At 33.9% G+C, this 19,309-nt stretch overlaps 1 protein-coding gene across 4 annotated transcripts in view; it reads left to right on the top strand.

Moving 5' to 3' along the window:
• AGMO (alkylglycerol monooxygenase) overlaps positions 1-19,309 on the top strand; it is a 195,274-nt gene that overhangs the window by 84,558 nt on the left and 91,407 nt on the right. For all 4 annotated transcript variants that reach the window (XR_013946815.1, XM_080580944.1, XM_080580942.1 and 1 more), the window contains 5 exons: positions 12,709-12,775; positions 14,295-14,360; positions 14,486-14,565; positions 15,699-15,833; positions 16,363-16,479. Coding sequence is in view for 3 of the 4 variants with exons in the window: in XM_080580944.1 (XP_080437070.1) it covers positions 12,709-12,775; positions 14,295-14,360; positions 14,486-14,565; positions 15,699-15,833; positions 16,363-16,479 (465 nt within the window). In the remaining variant the exon portion in view is untranslated. The remainder of the gene's footprint in view (positions 1-12,708; positions 12,776-14,294; positions 14,361-14,485; positions 14,566-15,698; positions 15,834-16,362; positions 16,480-19,309) is intronic.

Below are 19,309 nucleotides of genomic sequence, written 5' to 3'. Positions count from 1 at the left end.
AACCCTAAGATGTACTTACAACTACTAAGCACTTACAGTGGCCCAATAACAAACTTCTATTGTTGGCATTACAGTTCTTTTGGGCAAATTTCTAAAACCATTAACATGTGTCTCATATTCTGCAACATTAAATGAATAGCAAAGGTTTACAATAAAATGTAACAAACATCACCAGAACTGGCATAAACTCAAGCAGTACACAGTTAATGTTGTCAAAATGTTTGGAGGAAATTTGATTCAACACTTTGAAATTATATTAAATAAATACTCTGTGTCTCATGGTAGCAAAGTTTCTTTGACCCTATCTTAGGATCTCCAAACTGTTTTTATGGTGTTTCAAGCAAAATATGTGCCTTGCTTACCTCTTCTCTGCTGTCTGAAGCCATTCTTACCTCACCTTAGATACCTCTAATGCTTTGGTGTGTAGCAGTAACTGAATGAATCCTGGCACTGGTGTCACAGTGTGTGTATAAAGTTTATAGAGTTAATTTCAGAGGCTTATGAATTACCTACACCCCTCTAAAGTGCTAAATCCTTCACAGGGTTTAGAGAAAAATTTCATAGTGTATGTGCCAAGTTTAGACCACAGTCTAAACAGGAATAAATTGCAGTCACAATAAAAAGTACTCTTTACTACTAAATTATTGTATCAGAAGGAAAACAATGTATCTTTTATACTGATCCAGTTGGTCTAATCATAGATCTGTGTTTACAAAGGAGATATTCTTAATGTTGTTGAATTTGTAGTGCAAATGAAATCAGCTGAAATATGTTGAAGTTAGGCTTTAAGATCAAAACTGATGTCAAAATAGAAATAGGGTTACACCACTTACTAACATGTTTCCTGCTCTCGAGGACAGGGACCTAACAGACAAAAGAAGGGAAAGAAAGGGAAATAGTAGCAGCTATTGTAGCCATGGAGGTTTATATTAGCCAGTATTTTTGATGAAGTTAAACTGATGTTTATTACACTTTGTTTTTGTTTGTGATAACTGCTACAATTTAACTGTTTTAGAGGTTTGACATCTCTAATATTTTTTTCTAATAGTCATTTTACTGACTTTTAACAGTATCTTACATTCTACTAAAACAAAAATCCTTTATGTAATTCCCAGTTCCATCAGCTCCTCAACATATGAGGTTTCCCTAGGGCTGCGGGCCTGCCACATTATAGAAAATGTGATCCTGGTTCAGTGACTGCTGCTAAACCTTGCTCTGAACACTACGAGATTCATCATCCCCAGCAGCTCTGGCGTCCTCTGGGAGCCCATGTTGGCTGCTGATACAGTGTGGCACTTTGTGTCATTAGGGGGTCCAGTGGAGAAGCCTTTCATCAGTCATATTCTGCCATTACAAGATGTAATAGTTTTCTTCCAAAATGCAAGAGGATTTAAGAAATGATCAGTTTATCCTCAGATTTCTATTACTGCTTATCAGTATTGATAGTTCCTTAGGCAGAATTTGGTCCCATATTGACTAGTCAAGAATGTTTGGAAACCATAACTTCACTACTTTTGATTACACATCTTCAATCTTCAGAAAAATAAAATCTAGTAAGATACAGTAAAAATGCCTTGTTCTATAGTAATAGATTTATTTTTTTCATAGCACTGAAAGTCTTAATATAGGTTGTGCACAATTTAATGTTTTATGAAAGAAAAGATACATGATATTTAAATAACAGGAAAGAATGAAATTGTATGAAACTTCCTGAGGGAAGATATTTTATTTTAGTCTAGGTTTGAGTTTTTGCTGTTGTTGTTTAAAGAAATAACTCAAATTGAATTTAATAATTAAAAAAGAATGATTGTGCTATTCTGAACCTTTGTATGTCATGTTTCAGCCAAAAGCGAACATTCATAGCCAAAATATGATCTCTGATATTTTCCAAAACTTTAACTGGTTGTTTCAAACAATGTTCAGAGAAGTTTCCTGTATTAAAGCTTTGGCCTTCTTCAATACTTGTCATGTCAATTTTTGTTCTGCTTTCCTATCAGAATATCAGGCATGGTCCATTTTATTTTAACTCAAGTAGCTCATATATTCCTTCAAAGACAGTATACCAAATCACAAATATCAAAAGTACCTACTCTTTGTCTCAGACTTCCCTAGTTCCTGTATACTCGGTAAGCTGTTGAGATTTTCTGTAAAATAGTACAGGATTCTAAACACTATGAACAAGGATTATACTATACCATATTTTAATAGTAATAAAAGATCTTTAGCACCAAAATCAGAAGGGGCTATTGATACAGATAAAGCATTTCTATAATTATTAAATAAATGGTGGGTATCCTAGACTGAAAATGGCTGTGTGACTTAAATAAGTTATGTACTTTCATTTAACTGTATTCACCAATTAGAATAATTTCAGCTATCTGATGTCCATCTTTTTTTTCTTCATTGCTTCTCTGCATTATCACACTGTATATATGGCAATCTGAAATAATATCACAAATTTTCCAAAGATTTTTTTTTTAAATCTCTGAATAACACTCAGGTATTGAAATAAATATAATAATAGCTCATTTAAATGAGAAAGGAGGCAAGAAAGGAAAAAAAAAAAAAAGAAAACTTTTTTTTAAATCATGGATAAAGATAGGATCCCAATAAATCAAGAGAAAACAATTTTTGGTTCGATCCAATCCTATCACATCAATGGAATGATGTTGCCTTAAATGGACTGGGAGAAATGTTTCTATGACTAGGCCATTCTCATCTAGACATCATCATGAGGGAAGTTTAAAAAAAAAAAAAAAAAGACCTTTGGTCAAAAAACACTAAAAATCTAATTTTTCAAAAGCCACAAAATGTTTCAGGACTTTTACTGACAGACAGAAATACTCTATTTCAGTTTATTTTCACAGGTGATTCAGAAGGTCTGTGGCTCATATTAAACTATATCCTTCCGTTACGCATTTATTACAACCAATAAGTTAGGTGCATTTATAACCTGATAGACACCTGTGAAAAACAGAAATTAGTTTCTGTTGGTTTAGCTGTAATTTTTATGAGATGTCAAATTGTATTTGGGAAATATCAACTGAATCAATCCCTGTTCATATTAATTGTGGCAGTAGATTATTCCTTGTCTGTGTGATCTTTGACATGCATTAGTTTGTTTAATTTTCTCATTTAGGAAAAGACTGCAATCTATGCTCTTTACCATACTCATAGAACTCAGGTTTCTTAAGGCATCTCTTTTCCCATGTTTGTCTTCCTTCCTCATCAAAGCAGAAAATGTGCTACTATAAACCAGGAGTAACATGGGTGAAAACAGACAAGAAAGGAGTAGGAAACATTTTGACACCTTATGGAGGCTGGCAAAAGAGAATTGAAATCACTACAAAGGCCAGTTTTTTATTTTATTTTTTTTAATCAGAAAACACTGATTCAGTAAAGCTGATGCTTGCTGTGTAAGTATATAGTATTTGCCATCTCCCCCCCATTCAAAACCATGGGACCTATTTCCAAATCACAAGAAAGCATGATTTTAGTAGGACACTCCTGTGCTGTGTGCAGGTCCAAGCTTCTTTAGCTTTGACTTCTGCTCTGTTTTCTTTAAAAAAAAAAAAAAAAAAAAAGGAAATTGTGGAGGCTTCACTCTTTCATGGAAAGGAATCCTGTTTCTGGCACCAAGCCATCCACAGCCCATTGGCTGTCAGTACCAGGTGAGCTATTCTAGCCCAGTCTGGAAGTCCCTACCTCCATCAGCTCTTACCTAGGAAGACAGAAACAGTCTTCTATGCTTTTTGAAATGTAAGTAGTCAATAAGGAGATTAAAAAAGAAGATTAAAAAGACAAGTAACATTAATAAAAATACATACAAATGTATGTACTCCTTTTAAGAAGCAGTACACCTGTGATTACCATATCCATATCAAAAGCTTATCTTGAAAAAACATATCTTGAAAATCTAGAGGACATATGTCTCTTTAAGCAAAAACTATTTAAGACAAAAGTCCAATGGGTGGCAGTTGAAAGTATCTAATATCTTTAGGACAATGTGATAAATAAGTGACAGCATTAGACAATAGATAAGATATTCAAGTGGACAAAAAGTAACAGTTTTAAAATAGAGTTTACATTCCATATGAGGAAAAAAATCTTTACAATGAGAGTGGTGATGCACTGGAACATGTTGCCCAGAGAAGTTGTGGATGCCCTGTACTTGGAAGTGTCCAAGGCCAGGCTGGATGGGATTTTTGGGCAACCTAATCCAGTGGAAGGTTTGGAACCTTGGTCTAGTTCCAACTCTGGTTGGAACTAGATGATCTTTAAGGTCCTTCCAAACTATTCTATGATTCTATATTCAGTTAGTGAATTTAGTAATCTGTTCCTTAAAACTGAAAGGTATTTTCTTGATCAAGAAATAAGATTGTGATTTTAAAAAGCATTTTAACAAAATTTAGTTGACTGTAATGTGTACAAGTCTTTGCAATGGGAAAATGATTTTGTTTTTGTGGCTATTTTGTGGAGTAGGAGGATTACTGCTGGCAAGTAAAAAAAATAAAATACAAAATAAAAACATTCCCGAGGCCCTAAGTTTGCAAAGGTGTATATTTGTCCATAATTTAGTGTACGGTGAATAGTTCCTCTAAGGTCTGTGAGTAATGAGTTCAACTTAATGTGTAGAACTTTTCTGAAAAAAAAAAAAAAAGGTATAGAAGTGCTATCAAATGGATCACAATGGAAACCAAATGTGATTAACTAACTTAATTTGCTGGACAAGATAAACGTATTTGGCTTTTTTGTTTGTTTGATTGTTTTTTTGTTGTTGTTGCTTTGTTTTTAAATAGATAGAGTCATCAGTAAAAGGTAAAATCAGTAATCTAATGCATTGAGTATAGTTGTGAAATTGTAGTCTCTCTTGAATTTTTCACTAGAAATTCATTTTGAATTCAAATAGCACATTTCAACCAAACCTTTCACTTTCATTTTCTGTATTCTAATATGTGGGCTCATTTAGTGAAAGAACAATCTTATTTTCTTTAATTCAGTCACTTAATTCAGTGCACTCATTGCACTTTGCACCTTCAAATCATAAACACACACATCTGTCCTATTCAGGTTACAAAGGATTAATATAAACTCCCAAGCCTTTCACAAGAGTTTTGCAAAAAATCATAAAAAATCATAAAAAAATGGACCTAATTTAGGGGTGAGATATGCAGCCACTCTCCTAGTCTGATATTTAAGATTATATCTGAAAACAGAGTGACCCAGATGATTCTTCTGGGATTGCTAGAAACAGGTCGCATCATCTGATGTTCTATTGGCTTGTAAGAGTTGGATTTTCTCACTGTTACAAAGACACGTGAAATTATTCTAAAATGAACTGGAAATGAGCCAATCACTGAGTTGCATAAAAGAAAAAATGTTTTGCAAAAGAAAGTTGTGGTCTCATTCCTGGTAGATGATGGTTATTTTTTGTTTATTTCTTTGTTTTTATATTATTATTATTATTATTATTCAGAAAATCATTGTTCATCTGCTACAAACTGAAGGTCAAGCATTTACTGTGGGGAGAAGGAAAGCAAATAAATCAATAAATACTAGGGAGTTAAAAATATTTTATTTAAGGTAGACAGGGCGTTGGTAGGTCCAGATAGAATATGTACACGATACAGACAATAAAACTCTGCCATGATTCTAAGAAGCAGATCTTACTACTTCAGTCCAGACTGTGTGCCAAAATAACTTAATAGATTTTCTGACCAACCTAGAGGATGAAAGTCTTGTCATCATTGCACTTTTCAGAGAGCAGAAAAGTACAAAGCTAACATCACTATCGCTAAATGAAAATACTAGTAATAAGTGCAAAATGTCTTCCACTTTTCCCTGCTTCACACCCCCCATTAAGAGGGAAAAAAATCTTTCTAGACATTTAAAGTATCTTCTTTTTTTTTTTTTTTTTTTTTTTTTAATGAGAAGAATAACAAAGAGAGAGAAAATAAAACATTCACAAGAGAGCACAGTGCTCCTGTCCTGGCAAGTGTTGTGCCTGTACTTGAACACTATTTAATCACTGTTTATATAAAAATATAGAGTCATGAGGCTTGGAGTTCTTTCCTTAGCACCTATGACCTTAATGGTGATAAGAAGTGCCAACTTTACAACTTAGTAGCACCAGGGTGAACCTCCCTATTTAAACTAAGTTTTAAAAGTACTCCTTAGAAGTTTTTTATATCTGAGTCTACCTAGCAGTGCCCTGACATGGTAAGTTTTTAATTCTTATCTAGCTTCTCTTTTAAATAAACTGCAGAATAAAGAGAGACTTAAAAATATCAAAGTCATTTAAATGAGCTTGCTTAATACATTCAGCAGTTCACCATTCTGTGATCATTTTCATTCAAGAGCAATCTGTGCAGGGGAACTATTCCCTTCCATTGCTGGAGATGGGCCACTTGTGAGGCAAGAAATGAAAAGTTTATGGGACAAGAATGTAAGCAGGAACTTGGCTTGTCATCCTAATTATTAAGTCCTTGAGTTTGAGCACTGGCTTCTGGTCCTCGCACCAAAGATTCTTCTTGCAACAGACAGTTATGGGTTGCAGTAGTGGGTCTGACTATTATTAATCTCTCTTCAGAAACCCTAAAACCAAAAATCATATTCAATAATTTTATTTAGATGACTCATGTCAATTGTGTCTGTGGAGAATTATGAAGATGAAAGTAAAATGAGCTACTTAGAGATGCAGCTTATTTCAGTACTTTTTGAATACTGCAGAAAAATTTAAACAACCAATTTACCAAGTAAATTTAATAAAATAATGAAAGAATACCACAATAATTTGGACATAAGTTAGAGAGATCAAGCCCTGTACAAGCAATCAAACAAAAGATATCTAATTTTCCATCTCTTTAGCATTGTTTGCACATATTAACCTTGGGTTTTGCTCATAGCTTGTCCTTATTGAGAATCTATTTTAATCAGTTATGGCTTCAAAAGTAAAAGAAAATTTGAAAGGCATTTATTTATTAAAGGTGTATACAAGGTGTAGGATGCTGACTATATTTTTTTGTCTTTTTAAAGAGAAGGGCGAAGACCCCCCAATTTCCAGCATGTATTTGTCAAGCTGATGAAAAATACTGAAATTGTATAGCAATTTTTCTCTTTGATTTTTTTTAAAATCCTTAACTTGATATATGACTGAAAGAGTGGCTTTCTCTGTGCTCTGCTATTTGTAATGCTGCAATTAAAACAATCCATTAGTGATGGTTTTCTTTCATTTTAGTAGACAACCTGATTGAAACATCTTATATATCCTCATCTTTCCTACAAGAGGACTTCATTAGATATTTAAAAACAAACAAAAAAAAGTTGCATCCACCTATTGAAAGTGTTAGCTGAAATATTCATCTCAGATGTCAATTTGATTCAAACCTTAACCCGTTTAAGGCATAAACCAATGAAAAGTGACAACAGTAACTGCCTTCAAGATAATTTATTATAAATACATTTCTAAAGTCAGTGTGTTTATTATATAAACATACCCTAAACTTGACTATACATTAAAACTAGGCTTTTACCTCCCATTCCTAAAATACAAATTTATCAGAAAATCATCCCCCTATGAAACTCTTTATGATCCCAACAGGCCTGATTCCTTTAGCTTGTTTTATTTCCAAACTATAAATATTGTTTTTTCGCTCCTCAGTGTGGAAATTTGGACACATCCATTTTACATGCTTACTGGAGTAGAAAACTGCCTAATCAGATAGGAAAACAGTTGGCGGTGTATAAATCAGGGTTTGCCGAAGATTTCAAAGTGTGAAACTGGGCAGATGAGCACATATCCTAGGAGTTCTGCCTTTCCCTAGCTTCCCTGTAGAGATTTCACATGGCAAATATGATCACGAGGGCCATCTGTATAAATACATGGGTGTGTTGTCCTGAATTAACACAGCAGCTCTATTGACGAATGTTATTAGGGTCTTATTTTTAAATTTCCCCACCAGACTGTCTGAAATATAGATTTATGTACTGAGAATAAAAATCTTATCTGGATTTTGATGAGGAAATCAATTGTAATACCAGTTTTACTACCAACTAGTCTAGCAAAAAGCCCAGAGTTAAGTTCAGAGTGCTCCTTAGTGATGCTCAAGTGATGAATTTACCTTCTCCTGTCCTGTAGATCAGTTACACTACAATCTTGAAAGTCATGCGCTGCTACAAATGGCTTTTCATATACTTGAAAAAAAAAGTTAAACTTTTTATTTACCAATGGTTTTACTGTAACATTGCCTACTCTACTCAGACGACATTCCTTCCTAACATTCATGTTGAAAGAGAGTTAAGCAAAGATTCATGTTGTAGTGGTGACAGGAGGAGTTGTTACACAAGATGTAAAGTTTCCCTTGGATTTCATGTCACGATTTTTTCTCATTATTTAAACAAGAACTACATTGAAGTGGTGCAGGTACCAGGCAATAAAGATTTCCCTTGGTGCTGACAAACTCTGAGACCGCAAACGGAGGTGCTTACATGCTGCAAGAGAAATCGCATAATGTTCTTTTCCTTTAAGTTAGAGATTGCTGTCACAAAGGAAACATCTTTATATAAGAACCACTACTATAGAAAAAAGATTTATTTCTCATTCAGTTATATGTGGAAAAATTTCTAAGCCTGTAGATTTTATCCTGTCTTGTTTTTTAAACTGCCCTTGGAATTGCTTCAAGTGTTCTCATAATTCTGCTTTATTGTTTAGAAATACCTCAGTGCAATAATGTAGGAATATGTTTTTGGTTTTTTTTTTTCAAGAAAAAAAAGAAAAAGGAGGAATATATGTTTTCAGGAGAGATCTTATAAGGCTTTTATGAGTGATTTACATAAGACACCTACTTATCAGATCCACAGGTATTTTATCAAATCCATTTGTAAGGTTTTGTCATTTTTTATTTTTTTTATTTTTTATTTTTTTTGGCTATGGGATGTTAAAACATAAACAAAGCAAACAGGAAAATAGTTTTGCAGGATTGCTGCAGTTCATCTGTGGGTCACTGGCATATGAGCTGAGGTGCACATGATGTGTTAATTGAGAGGAAAAATTGGAGGCAGGGCTTGATTTAGAACCATAGGTGTCTGTATCTAGGAGACAAACACAACCATAATCCCTCTCTCCACCTCCCCCAGCCATATTGGTCAAAATACTGATAAAATCATACTTGGACAACAGTTGAGGTATTTCAATGTAGTTATAGTTATTTTTCGGTTTCTATTTTCTAGAAAATAAATATTTTTCTAATAGTTATTTTTCTGTCTTCCCAAGATAACTGCAGGATGTTGATATAGACAAGAATATTTTATACTCACAAGTAGACTCCTTTTCCTTTCAATAGTATGAAAAGGATTTGCAGTAAAGTCAATAGAGATATTGGGCAATGACATTTCCACTATACATTTTTTAATTTTGAAACTAATTTCCAGTAAAATGATCTGAAAAAAAGTTTGTACATGGACTGTTGTTACACCACATTAAATCCTGTTATGAGTGAATCCCTACAAAGTCCAGTCCTTTCACTGTGATTTTAGTAGGCTCCTTTTAGCCTCACATTACAGGGTCATAGAGCACAGAATCTTCCCCGGCAAAAATTATCTTATTATCCTACCCTTCACAATTTACTCTGATGAAGGATCTGCTCATAGGAGTTTTACCTGTGGTAAGATGGCAGAAGATAGAAAAATTCAACAAAAATCAACAAAAATGTTCTTCACATTGTGGTGCTGTAGGAGGCTTCAAAATCCACCTTTCCAGAGGGGATATATTTCTCCTTGTTGGAATGAATTGTGGCCCTTTGGAACCAGAAGTTTTTCAGTTATAACAGCTTTTTTCTTCTATTTTAGAAATGTTCAAAATATATAGGAGTAAACTTACTGATAGCAAAGTAAATTTCTAGAAATAGCATCCTGTGCCATTTTAAATATCTGGTGGAAATGTATTTTTGATGCGTTTTAGCCAAAGTATTGATTTATGTGTTGCTAATTTCAACATGCTGGATCTTTTCTTGTCAGGTACAGAGTACTGTGCCACCTCTGATCTTAAAAGTCATGTGGTCATCATTGTTATCTCAGATAATATTTCTATCAGCATGTGGCTAATATGTCACTTAATGGAGGTAACCTTGCTGAATTAAAGTGGGCCCAGGCATCAATCACTCATGATGCTGAAGGCAAGATGTTTCAGGAGACTTATAATTGTCACCACCCCCAGAAAAGACTGTATGGTGGGCTCTTCACTTTTAAGTGGATGAGACACATTTCATTTTCCAAAGGAAATGCTTTCTCTAGGATTAGCCTGAAGTATTCATTTAAAATTGTACTAAAACTCCTGAGATCCTCAGGGAAGCTCAAAATGTAGTTTTACTTCATCATACCTAAGTATTATATGAACTTTCAAAAGAATGACTTTTAATTTAAAAATATGAAATTAATCAGGTGGATATTGAATACTTCAAGGCATTCATTTTGAGGACATTTTATTATAATTTACCTGTAGGCTAAAAGTGAAGACTGCTATCTCTTAGTGATTCTCTGCACTCCTGGCATAGATTTAGTTTATTTTTACCAAAAAAAAAAAAAAAAAAAAAAGTTGTTTAAATATTTAGCTAAAAATATACTGAAACCAAGTAGGTCAAAGTTAGGTGTAGTCTTAGAGATAAATCCTTGTTCTCTTAGGTGTTGGACTGTAGTTCAATCCAAGACATTCATCTCATTAAATTAATTTAGTGGTTACATCTCACATTGTTTAAAACAGTGGGATTTTCTGCGAGAGAGAGAGGAGGGAAATTAAGCTAGCATGGATGATGAATTGTTTCTCACCTTTAGGTGGTCTTTTAAAGCTTGAACTTATTTTGAGGGAGTACTGAGAAATACAAATGGCCCTATTTATGTTGTCCTTGGCTTCTGATTTAAACAAAACAAAACAAACTTGTCCCAGTGTTCTGCTTTTCCAGCCAATGTGTGCAGGATTTTGAGACAGATGCTCCAGATGTTACAGTTCTCTCCGTCTGAAGAATCTTCTCATTTCTATACTCCTTTCTTTACAGAAATGTTCTGCTTAACCTGATAATTAGAAGTTATTTTTATGTTATGAAAGACAAATATAAACAAAATTGTTTATTCATTTAATTATTATATTTGCTTTATTCACAAAGATTTAAATTCATGTGATGAAATGTCCTGTGTCTACTTTTTGAGTCCAGATCTACTTTCACTTGCACAAGTGGAACTGAAAGTAGACAGAAATGGAACTGGTGTCTTTTAGAACTTTTATCAGTAAATTTTATAAGAATAAAATCTTTGTATGTTTAGTTATTTAAAAGAACAGGCCTGCTCTCATGAGTAATGAGTGGCTGCCTATCTACTTAGTGTGTTACCTGCCAATATTATCTCTATTTATATATTACAGATCACTCATTTCTACAGGATGAGTATTAAAATTATAATTATTATTTTTTTAAAGTGGTAGGTTCTGTGTTTTGTTTCCTAAGGTACAAGTGTGTATTTGTATAAGAATACTTATTCTATTCTATTCTATTCTATTCTATTCTATTCTATTCTATTCTATTCTATTCTATTCTATTCTATTCTATTCTATTCTATTCTATTCTATTCTATTCTATTCTATTCTATTCTATTCTATTATTTTTTATTATTTCTCTTTTAATTGAAAGACATTATGGTCATAACCAGACATGGCAAATAGATACCATTTTGTGATATATTCTGACCACAAACACTTTTTACTCATCCAGTGATTGCATCTATTTTTGACTGATAGTTCTGTGTTTTGGATTAAGGAATAGTTGCTATGTCTGGGTATCCTCATGCTTCTATTGAGCTAACCAAAGCAAAAGATTTGAAGTTAATGCTAGCTTTCATCTGGCTCCATAATACAGGCAAATACCTCCTTTAGCACAAAACCGTGCTCATACAAACTTAACTCATCAGCATTTTCTGACAATACTTGAATCATTAGAGTGAGTTTCTGGCAATCAACACTTTCTGGTCTGTTACTAAAAGGATCAAGGCTGGATTTCTTGTACTGTTGAATCGTTGACTTAGCTTGCAGGTTCACTATGAATTTATACTGGTCTAAGTTGCTGCTGCTACTTTCTTACGCCTCTAACTCCTGTGAGTATTTGTGATCATATATTGGATCAGATTCAGGAACTGATCCAGTTAAACTGATTTTAAAAGAAAAAAAAATAGTATCAGTTCCCTAATGAGGTTTGTTGTGCTGCTTCTGCTTGGGTAAAAGAAGGGTATTGACAAGCAGTCGAAGGTACTGAAGGAAGAAGTGGTTGTTTCTGGGTCAGTGCCAGCCATTTTGTGAGGCAGTGTTCACTTCTTAAAGAGTTACACTGGAACTTGAGCAGTGCCAATGCATACAGATAAATATTGTCAGTGAAATGATCTGTATAGAATCATGAACTAATAATAAAAGATAAAGAGAAAATATGATGCTTGATCAAAAATATATATATATTGAACTTTCATTTAACTAGATTTCACTTTTTTGTTGTTGAAAATTATTGTAGCTCACACAGTGAAAAGGTTGAGGCAAAAAATTTGCATTCTCATCTTTTAAGGCAAGTCTCCTGAAGATAAACATCTTCTATATGCCTTTCATCCTCTTCTTTTCCCTCTTTCCTGTTGATTTTATACAGTATTTTCAAACTTATATAAACATTACTTGTTTTCCAGGTTGTCACCAATATTGGTCCTTTGGAGTGGATTCTTAACACTCCCAGTCATCACAGAGTACATCATGGTAAGTGTTTTTTCTCATGGTCAGTTTTTGTACTGTAATAAAAAAGATTTAAAATTTTATTTTAGTTTTATTCAAGAATTTTAATTTTGGTCATTGCTTCAAAAATAGCCCTTGTTATGTTAGAAATTGCACAGTATTAAAAGAAAAAATGTTTTTAGAAATTAAATTTAGTTTTTAAATCTTTACATTTGAGATAAATTACTGAGCAGAAGTTAAGCCTAGGTAACATGAGATAATTTGAAGATTTTGAACAAAGTAGTTAAACACTTGCAAATATGAGGAATAATAGAAAAATATCTCAACTTCCCTGACTGCTAAAACATGATCATCTTATCGATCAATAACAGATGCTCTTGCATTCAAATTCAAACACTAAATATACAAAAATACGTTTTTCTTTTTGAAGTAGAGCTATTAAATGTTTTAGTGGAATTTAGTTCCAACTGTCTGAGTTTTTGAAAAATATCACTTCACACTTGTATATGACGGCTGATATGACTTTCCATCAATATTCAGAACCATTAAAGACAGTAGTGAACACCTAAATTTGATTAATAACTCCAATGCATGATTAAAAATGCCATGAACATAGCTGTGGAATAAGAGTGGGTTTCACAGATGCCATTAGCTCATTCAGCGTGCACAGATAACAAGGAGAAATGTAATAGCAGCATGGAAGAGCAAAATAATTTGAAACAGACTCAAATGCAGTCATATGTACAGAGGATGTTATTAATATTTATTATATCCTCCATGTGTAAAGTGTTTATGGCACTGTAGACTTTTTAAAAAGACTGTGGTGCTGTAAGTGTCTAATCCTTAAAATTTGCACAAGTACTGGTAATCCTGGAGGGATACACTCTGCTCTTGTTTGCTCTGCAGTAAATCCAGACTAATCCTCTGAGCCTGATCCCGATCAGAGTTGAGCAGAATCACTCCAGAGCTGATCAAGTGTTGTACAGTTGTTCCAAACAAACTCCACAAAGTTGGGGGTATTAAGCAGTGTAAGAAATGAGGGTTTTCTCATACTTTTGATAGGATGGCTCATATACAAATGCATTCCCTAGCAAATAGATAAAAGGATCATCTTGAAGTTAATAATAAAGACAGGATCAGACACGTGACATAGAACATAGACAGACGAAAGCCATTAATGAGATGATTGTGCATAAATATATCTGGTATATATTTGCTTAGGTATAAATTGGTGAGGTGATTTTTTTTGTTTGCTCTTCAATTTTCCTTTTTTAAATATATATTTTAGCTAAATATACTTTCCAAATAAATCTTTTTATTTCACAGAAATTTGGGATATGACACATTTGATCTGTATATTTGAATCTGAGTAGAAAGAGAGTTATATGCCTAATAAGAAAACAGACACTTTATAGACACATAAAAGGTAGCTAACCTACTAGAACTTAAAACTAGATTAGAAGTTGATGCTAAGATTTCCCTTCATATTTAAGTCACACATATTCTTATATATGGAATGACTTGCCAATGATTTTCATTACAGGCAGAAATCCTTACTGCATTGACAAAAATTATGGTGGCACACTCATTATCTGGGACAGGATATTTGGTAGGTAAAACAAACAAACAAAAATGTTCTTCCTTATCTTTAGTTAGTTTGTCAAACAAAAATAAGTATACTTTTAATTTGATTGTTGGTTGCTCTTTGTTTTTTTTTTTTTTTTTTTCCTTCAGGAACATTTGAAGCAGAAGATGCTAAAGTTGTATACGGCTTAACACATCCAGTAAATTCATTTGAACCCATTCTGCTCCAGGTGCAGTTTGTATCAGTTTGTATCACTGACTGGTATTTTCAACAGCCACTGATGTTCAGAAAAACTCCTCTCTTAGGCACAATTGAGGTTAACTCTGCATTGCTGCACAAGTCAGTTAATCTATCTTCATTTATTAATCTCAATTATTTCATTACAAAAAAAAAATATTTCCACTCACTGCATTGAACATATGTAGAGCATGTAGAGCCATAATGAAAGTACAATACAGTAAAATTATTAACTAATTATGGTGGAGAAGTAGCAGGTCTGTGATTTACCCACTGAATGATGTCCAGTTTGCCATTCACAGAGCAATATGCAGAGAAGCACAGATGGAAAAAAAAACAAAACACTGTTGTTTATGTCTTCTCTAAATACTACTATTTCATAAATAATCCCATGGTGTGATATCTTTACTATCTATTTTTATCTGTATTGAATATTTCCTCTTCAAGATACTACAGAATGATTTGTGTTGTCAACATTATATATCATGGTTTCAACAAAAGCTGTAACACAGTTTGAATGCAGTTTAAAAATGAAGAAAAAAATCTTAGTATGATGTTTCTTGGTGGAATTCTTGGTCCAGGCTACTCTTCAGCTGGATAAAAATTCTCCTTAAAAACCTCAGAGACTGAGGAGTAAATAAGTCCCCATTTTCTTCATGGGGACTTTTCATACCCCATGAGGTATCTCAATGAATGAGATTCTACCCAAAGGGGTGTCTGGGCTGGAAGCTGGAAGGACGGCCACAGTCTGTGCAATTTTATATGTTCCAGACAGAAGCTAAGGAATTTAGGAATTGAGAGTATATCATGTCAAGGTCCCAGTAACAAAATTCTAGTTTAAAACCACCATAAATAGAGCTATACAAAATACCATTAAATACTATGGATTGCTTACAAGAAAGTGAAAATTTCCTCTGAGCAGAAGTCATCATAATTCTCACTATGAACCAAGGGCCTGATACAGCTCCTGCCTATTTCAGTCAGGTTTTCTGAACTTCTCTTTTTAATTTATTCTCTTTACAGACTTTCAAAACCTTTTATTTGAAAGCTAAGAATGAGTAAAATATAATGTTTTACTAAATTTTATTTTACTAACACTGAAAAATCACTTGCTCTTTTTTTCAGTTACGTCCCTTGGCTCATATTTGGAACACATTTTGGGCCACACCTGGATTTTGCAATAAGCTTTCTGTCCTATTCAAAGGGCCAGGCTGGGGACCAGGCAAACCTAGACTTGGCCTTCCTGAGGAAATCCCAGTGGTAAATATAACATGCAGAGTCTTTCAGTTTTGTGTAATTTACTTGGACCTCTTAATGCTACTGGATCAATGTTAAAAACTCTACACATGCTATTTTAAATTAGCAAATTATCAGTCATAAAGCATAGGGGAAGATGAAATAGGAAAAGAAACTGAAGGAAATGAATGTTTTACTTTTTATTATTACTATTATTATTTTATTTTATTTTATTTTTTATTTTATTTTATTTTATTTTAAGGAAAAAATATGTCTTCTAGTTTATCTTTTCATTATTCATTTCCTAAAGATATTTCCAAAATAGTTCTATAGAATAAGGTCATTTCTCTTTTTCCTTCAGCTGTGAACATACACGCACACATATTTAAACTCTGTCTCACACTAGGTATTACATGTATTTGAAGGCAGATTATCTGTGGGCAATTATCTATGTCCCTTAACCCTTTTGTGTTTGTAATTACAAAGAATACTAAGGAATATCAGGCTGGATTGTGTCAATGTTGAAGGCTATTATCTGCTTTGCTTCATACAGATCACTGGAAAAGAAGTTCCATTCAACCCAAGAGTACCAGCTTACCTTAATTGCTATGCAGTAGTGCATTTTGCAGTGATAATGGAGCTGTATATTGACCTTCTTGCTACTGTGACTGTAAGTAATTCATATCTTTGAGTAATAACATCTCATGCTGACAGTAATATGACTCATGACATATTTAAATAATAAAGCATAATCTAAGTCCTCTAATAAAGAAACTCTAAGGCCTGTATCATATATTAACTATTATAATCATAAATAAATTATGTAAAAAGTATAATAATAAATGGCTAAATATATAATAATATAACATTATATATGCATTAACATGTTAATTAAAATATTTAATAACTTTATTAACCATTTACAGATGCATGTGCTTAAGTTAAGCAATTCAATTAAAAATAATAGATGTTCTGCAGAAAAGGTACATGTCTGCTTCAGGTTTTAGGACCTCATGAAAGGAAGAATATATCTCAGACTTAAAGCTATATAGGTTTTAAGATATCAAGGTTGGTCACATTTATGGATTCCAATATTGTCCAAGCTTTAGAAGGAGGATTGCAAAGGTCTTGTGGTGCTTGCAGGTAGGAATCTTCAGCATGAGTTCAGAGTTAGCGGACCACTGCCTTGGGGCAAATTGCTCTTCCAGTATTGAATGTGCAACAGCATTGACAGAAGTGCAGGGAGAGGGACATATTTCCCACCACAGGTTTGGGCTGACAGGATCTCTCTAGTAACACAACACGGTTACCCTACGTGTGATCTCTGAAGGTGCACTATGAGGCCTTCTCCACCTACAAGAAGTGAGATATTAACACACCTTTCCAACTACCTCTTCATTCTTCCTTCCTTGAAAACTCTTTCTACTTTACTAAAGGGAAAATCTTTTAGTTAACTAGCATAATTTGAATGCATAAACCTAGTATCCCTGAAATCAGACAAAGGCCTACCAAAACCACCACAAAGTCCATACATTGAATAAAATGTCCTTTGCCCTTCTTATATTCTTTCCCATTCCTACTTGGTTAAGTAGCGGTCTTTTTGTTGTGTTACAGACATTGCCACAGGCCTGCATTCAAGGTATTGAGGGCCCCCTGGGGTCGTCAGCCTCTGCCGGACCATGGACCTGCCTCATTCCTGCATGCTTTCCCAGCAATCTCTGGCCCTTGGCCAATGGCAATTACTGTCCCCTACCTACCTTGTTGGACTGTGACCTTTTCCCTGGCTCCATGGCCCAGCCCACTGGACTGCTGCTGGCCACTATGCCACTTGTGTGGGGAGCAGCTCTTCTTGCTGTGCCCTGATGCCTTGAATGACATGTCTGAATCTGTCCAAGCGGCGGATTTCTGGAAATAAGTCTATTTTGCGTATCTAAACATGTTCAAAGGATTCCAAAGTATTGCAAAGTTTTCAGAAGTCTTGTCTGAATGTTGAAGTTTCGACTCAGAAATTCTCACATCCCATTGCAAGAAGGGCAGTGAGAAGGGTCTTTATGTGCAATAATGGAAGACATGGCAGCAGGCCACTTATTTATTTATTTGTTTTTTTTGTTTAGGTTAGACATGTTCTGAGTTGCACATCAAACCAGTACAACAATGCTGGTTTTGATAAATGTTTAAAAAGCATTTTATGTAGCATTCCGAAAGAATACAAAAGCTAGCTCAGGAACTCTCTTCTGATTAACGTTAAAATATTCTACACATCATGTTCATCTCTATAAAAAAGTCACACCACAACTGCAAGGAATTTAGAGGTTACTAAACCATCTGAAGTTTAGTCTATTCTGAGAAATTTCTGAAGACAGGAAATTAATCCAAAGGTGAGCATTAATACCTCCCAAATAAAAAAGGTGTACAATGCACTTAATTCCAGTGTTCATGCATCGTCAAAAGCCTTTGCAAGATTTTCAGGATATGCTTCTAGAGTCCTGCATATGATCAGCAAGTCATGTTTTTCTAGGGATCAAATCAAGTGTTTTGTTGTTTGCTTGTTTGTTTTCTTTACTTTGTTAATACTGCTTTTAATGGCAAGAACTAAGGAGTCTGTTCATGAGTTTTTTCATAATTTTTCTTTTCTCCTTTTGTATTTTTTTCTGGTCTGAGAAGGAAAAAATGGATGGTCCAAATTATTTTCTCTGCTGATAACTGCAGCTCTTTAAGAATAGTAATAAGGGAAGTTGAAAAATGCACCCAAAGCCCAGATGATCATTAAATTCTTGCAATCACAGAGAGGAAAAGTATACATCCACCATGTATAAACTTATTGTAGCAAAACAACTAGAAAATTCTCTGCAGAAAACTGTGGGGTAATAAGGCAGTAAGGATAAGGAGAGCACAGGGGACTGGAAGCACCTCATCTCAGGACATAAACCTTTGGCGTGGGTGTAGAAAGTGCTGGTCCCAAGACAGAGTTCCAGCATTGCTCTACAGTACAGTGAGGAAGCTGTCATGAGAAGGAAGCTTGTGTATGAATAACTTTACTTGGCAAAAAACATTCTTCAATATCAGTTTTCCACTACACTGAATTATGAAATGTCTATGGATACAACTGGAACTTTCTGTCTGGCTATGAATTATGTCATAACTGTGGCATAGCTCCATAAATGGAGAAAGCTAACTGTTTTCCTCATTTTTAGGTATAAGTTCCATTTCATAATAGCCATAAGATGCAGCACACAGTTATTACATTTCTCAAGTGATTACAGTTGCTCAGTGTTTGGTCTCATGCCCTGTAGAAGTGTTAAGTTTCTCTATATGCAAAGAGCAACTGTATACCTTCAGTCTGAATGACCTGCATTTTTAACATAGAAAAAGAGCAAAACAAGAAAGAACAAATATATATTTTCCACAGCAGAGCATATACAATGTTTATTTTCTATATAGCAATCTGTACTACATCCAGAGAATAAAAAAATACTTCTGAGTTCTGCACATCTAGATCT

Source organism: Anser brachyrhynchus, assembly GCF_964034855.1.
Source record: "Anser brachyrhynchus genome assembly, chromosome: 2".
Classification (NCBI taxonomy): Eukaryota; Metazoa; Chordata; class Aves; order Anseriformes; family Anatidae; genus Anser; species Anser brachyrhynchus.
The sequence above is the reverse complement of the archived record's forward strand: the minus strand, read 5'-3'. Positions and strand labels throughout refer to the sequence as shown.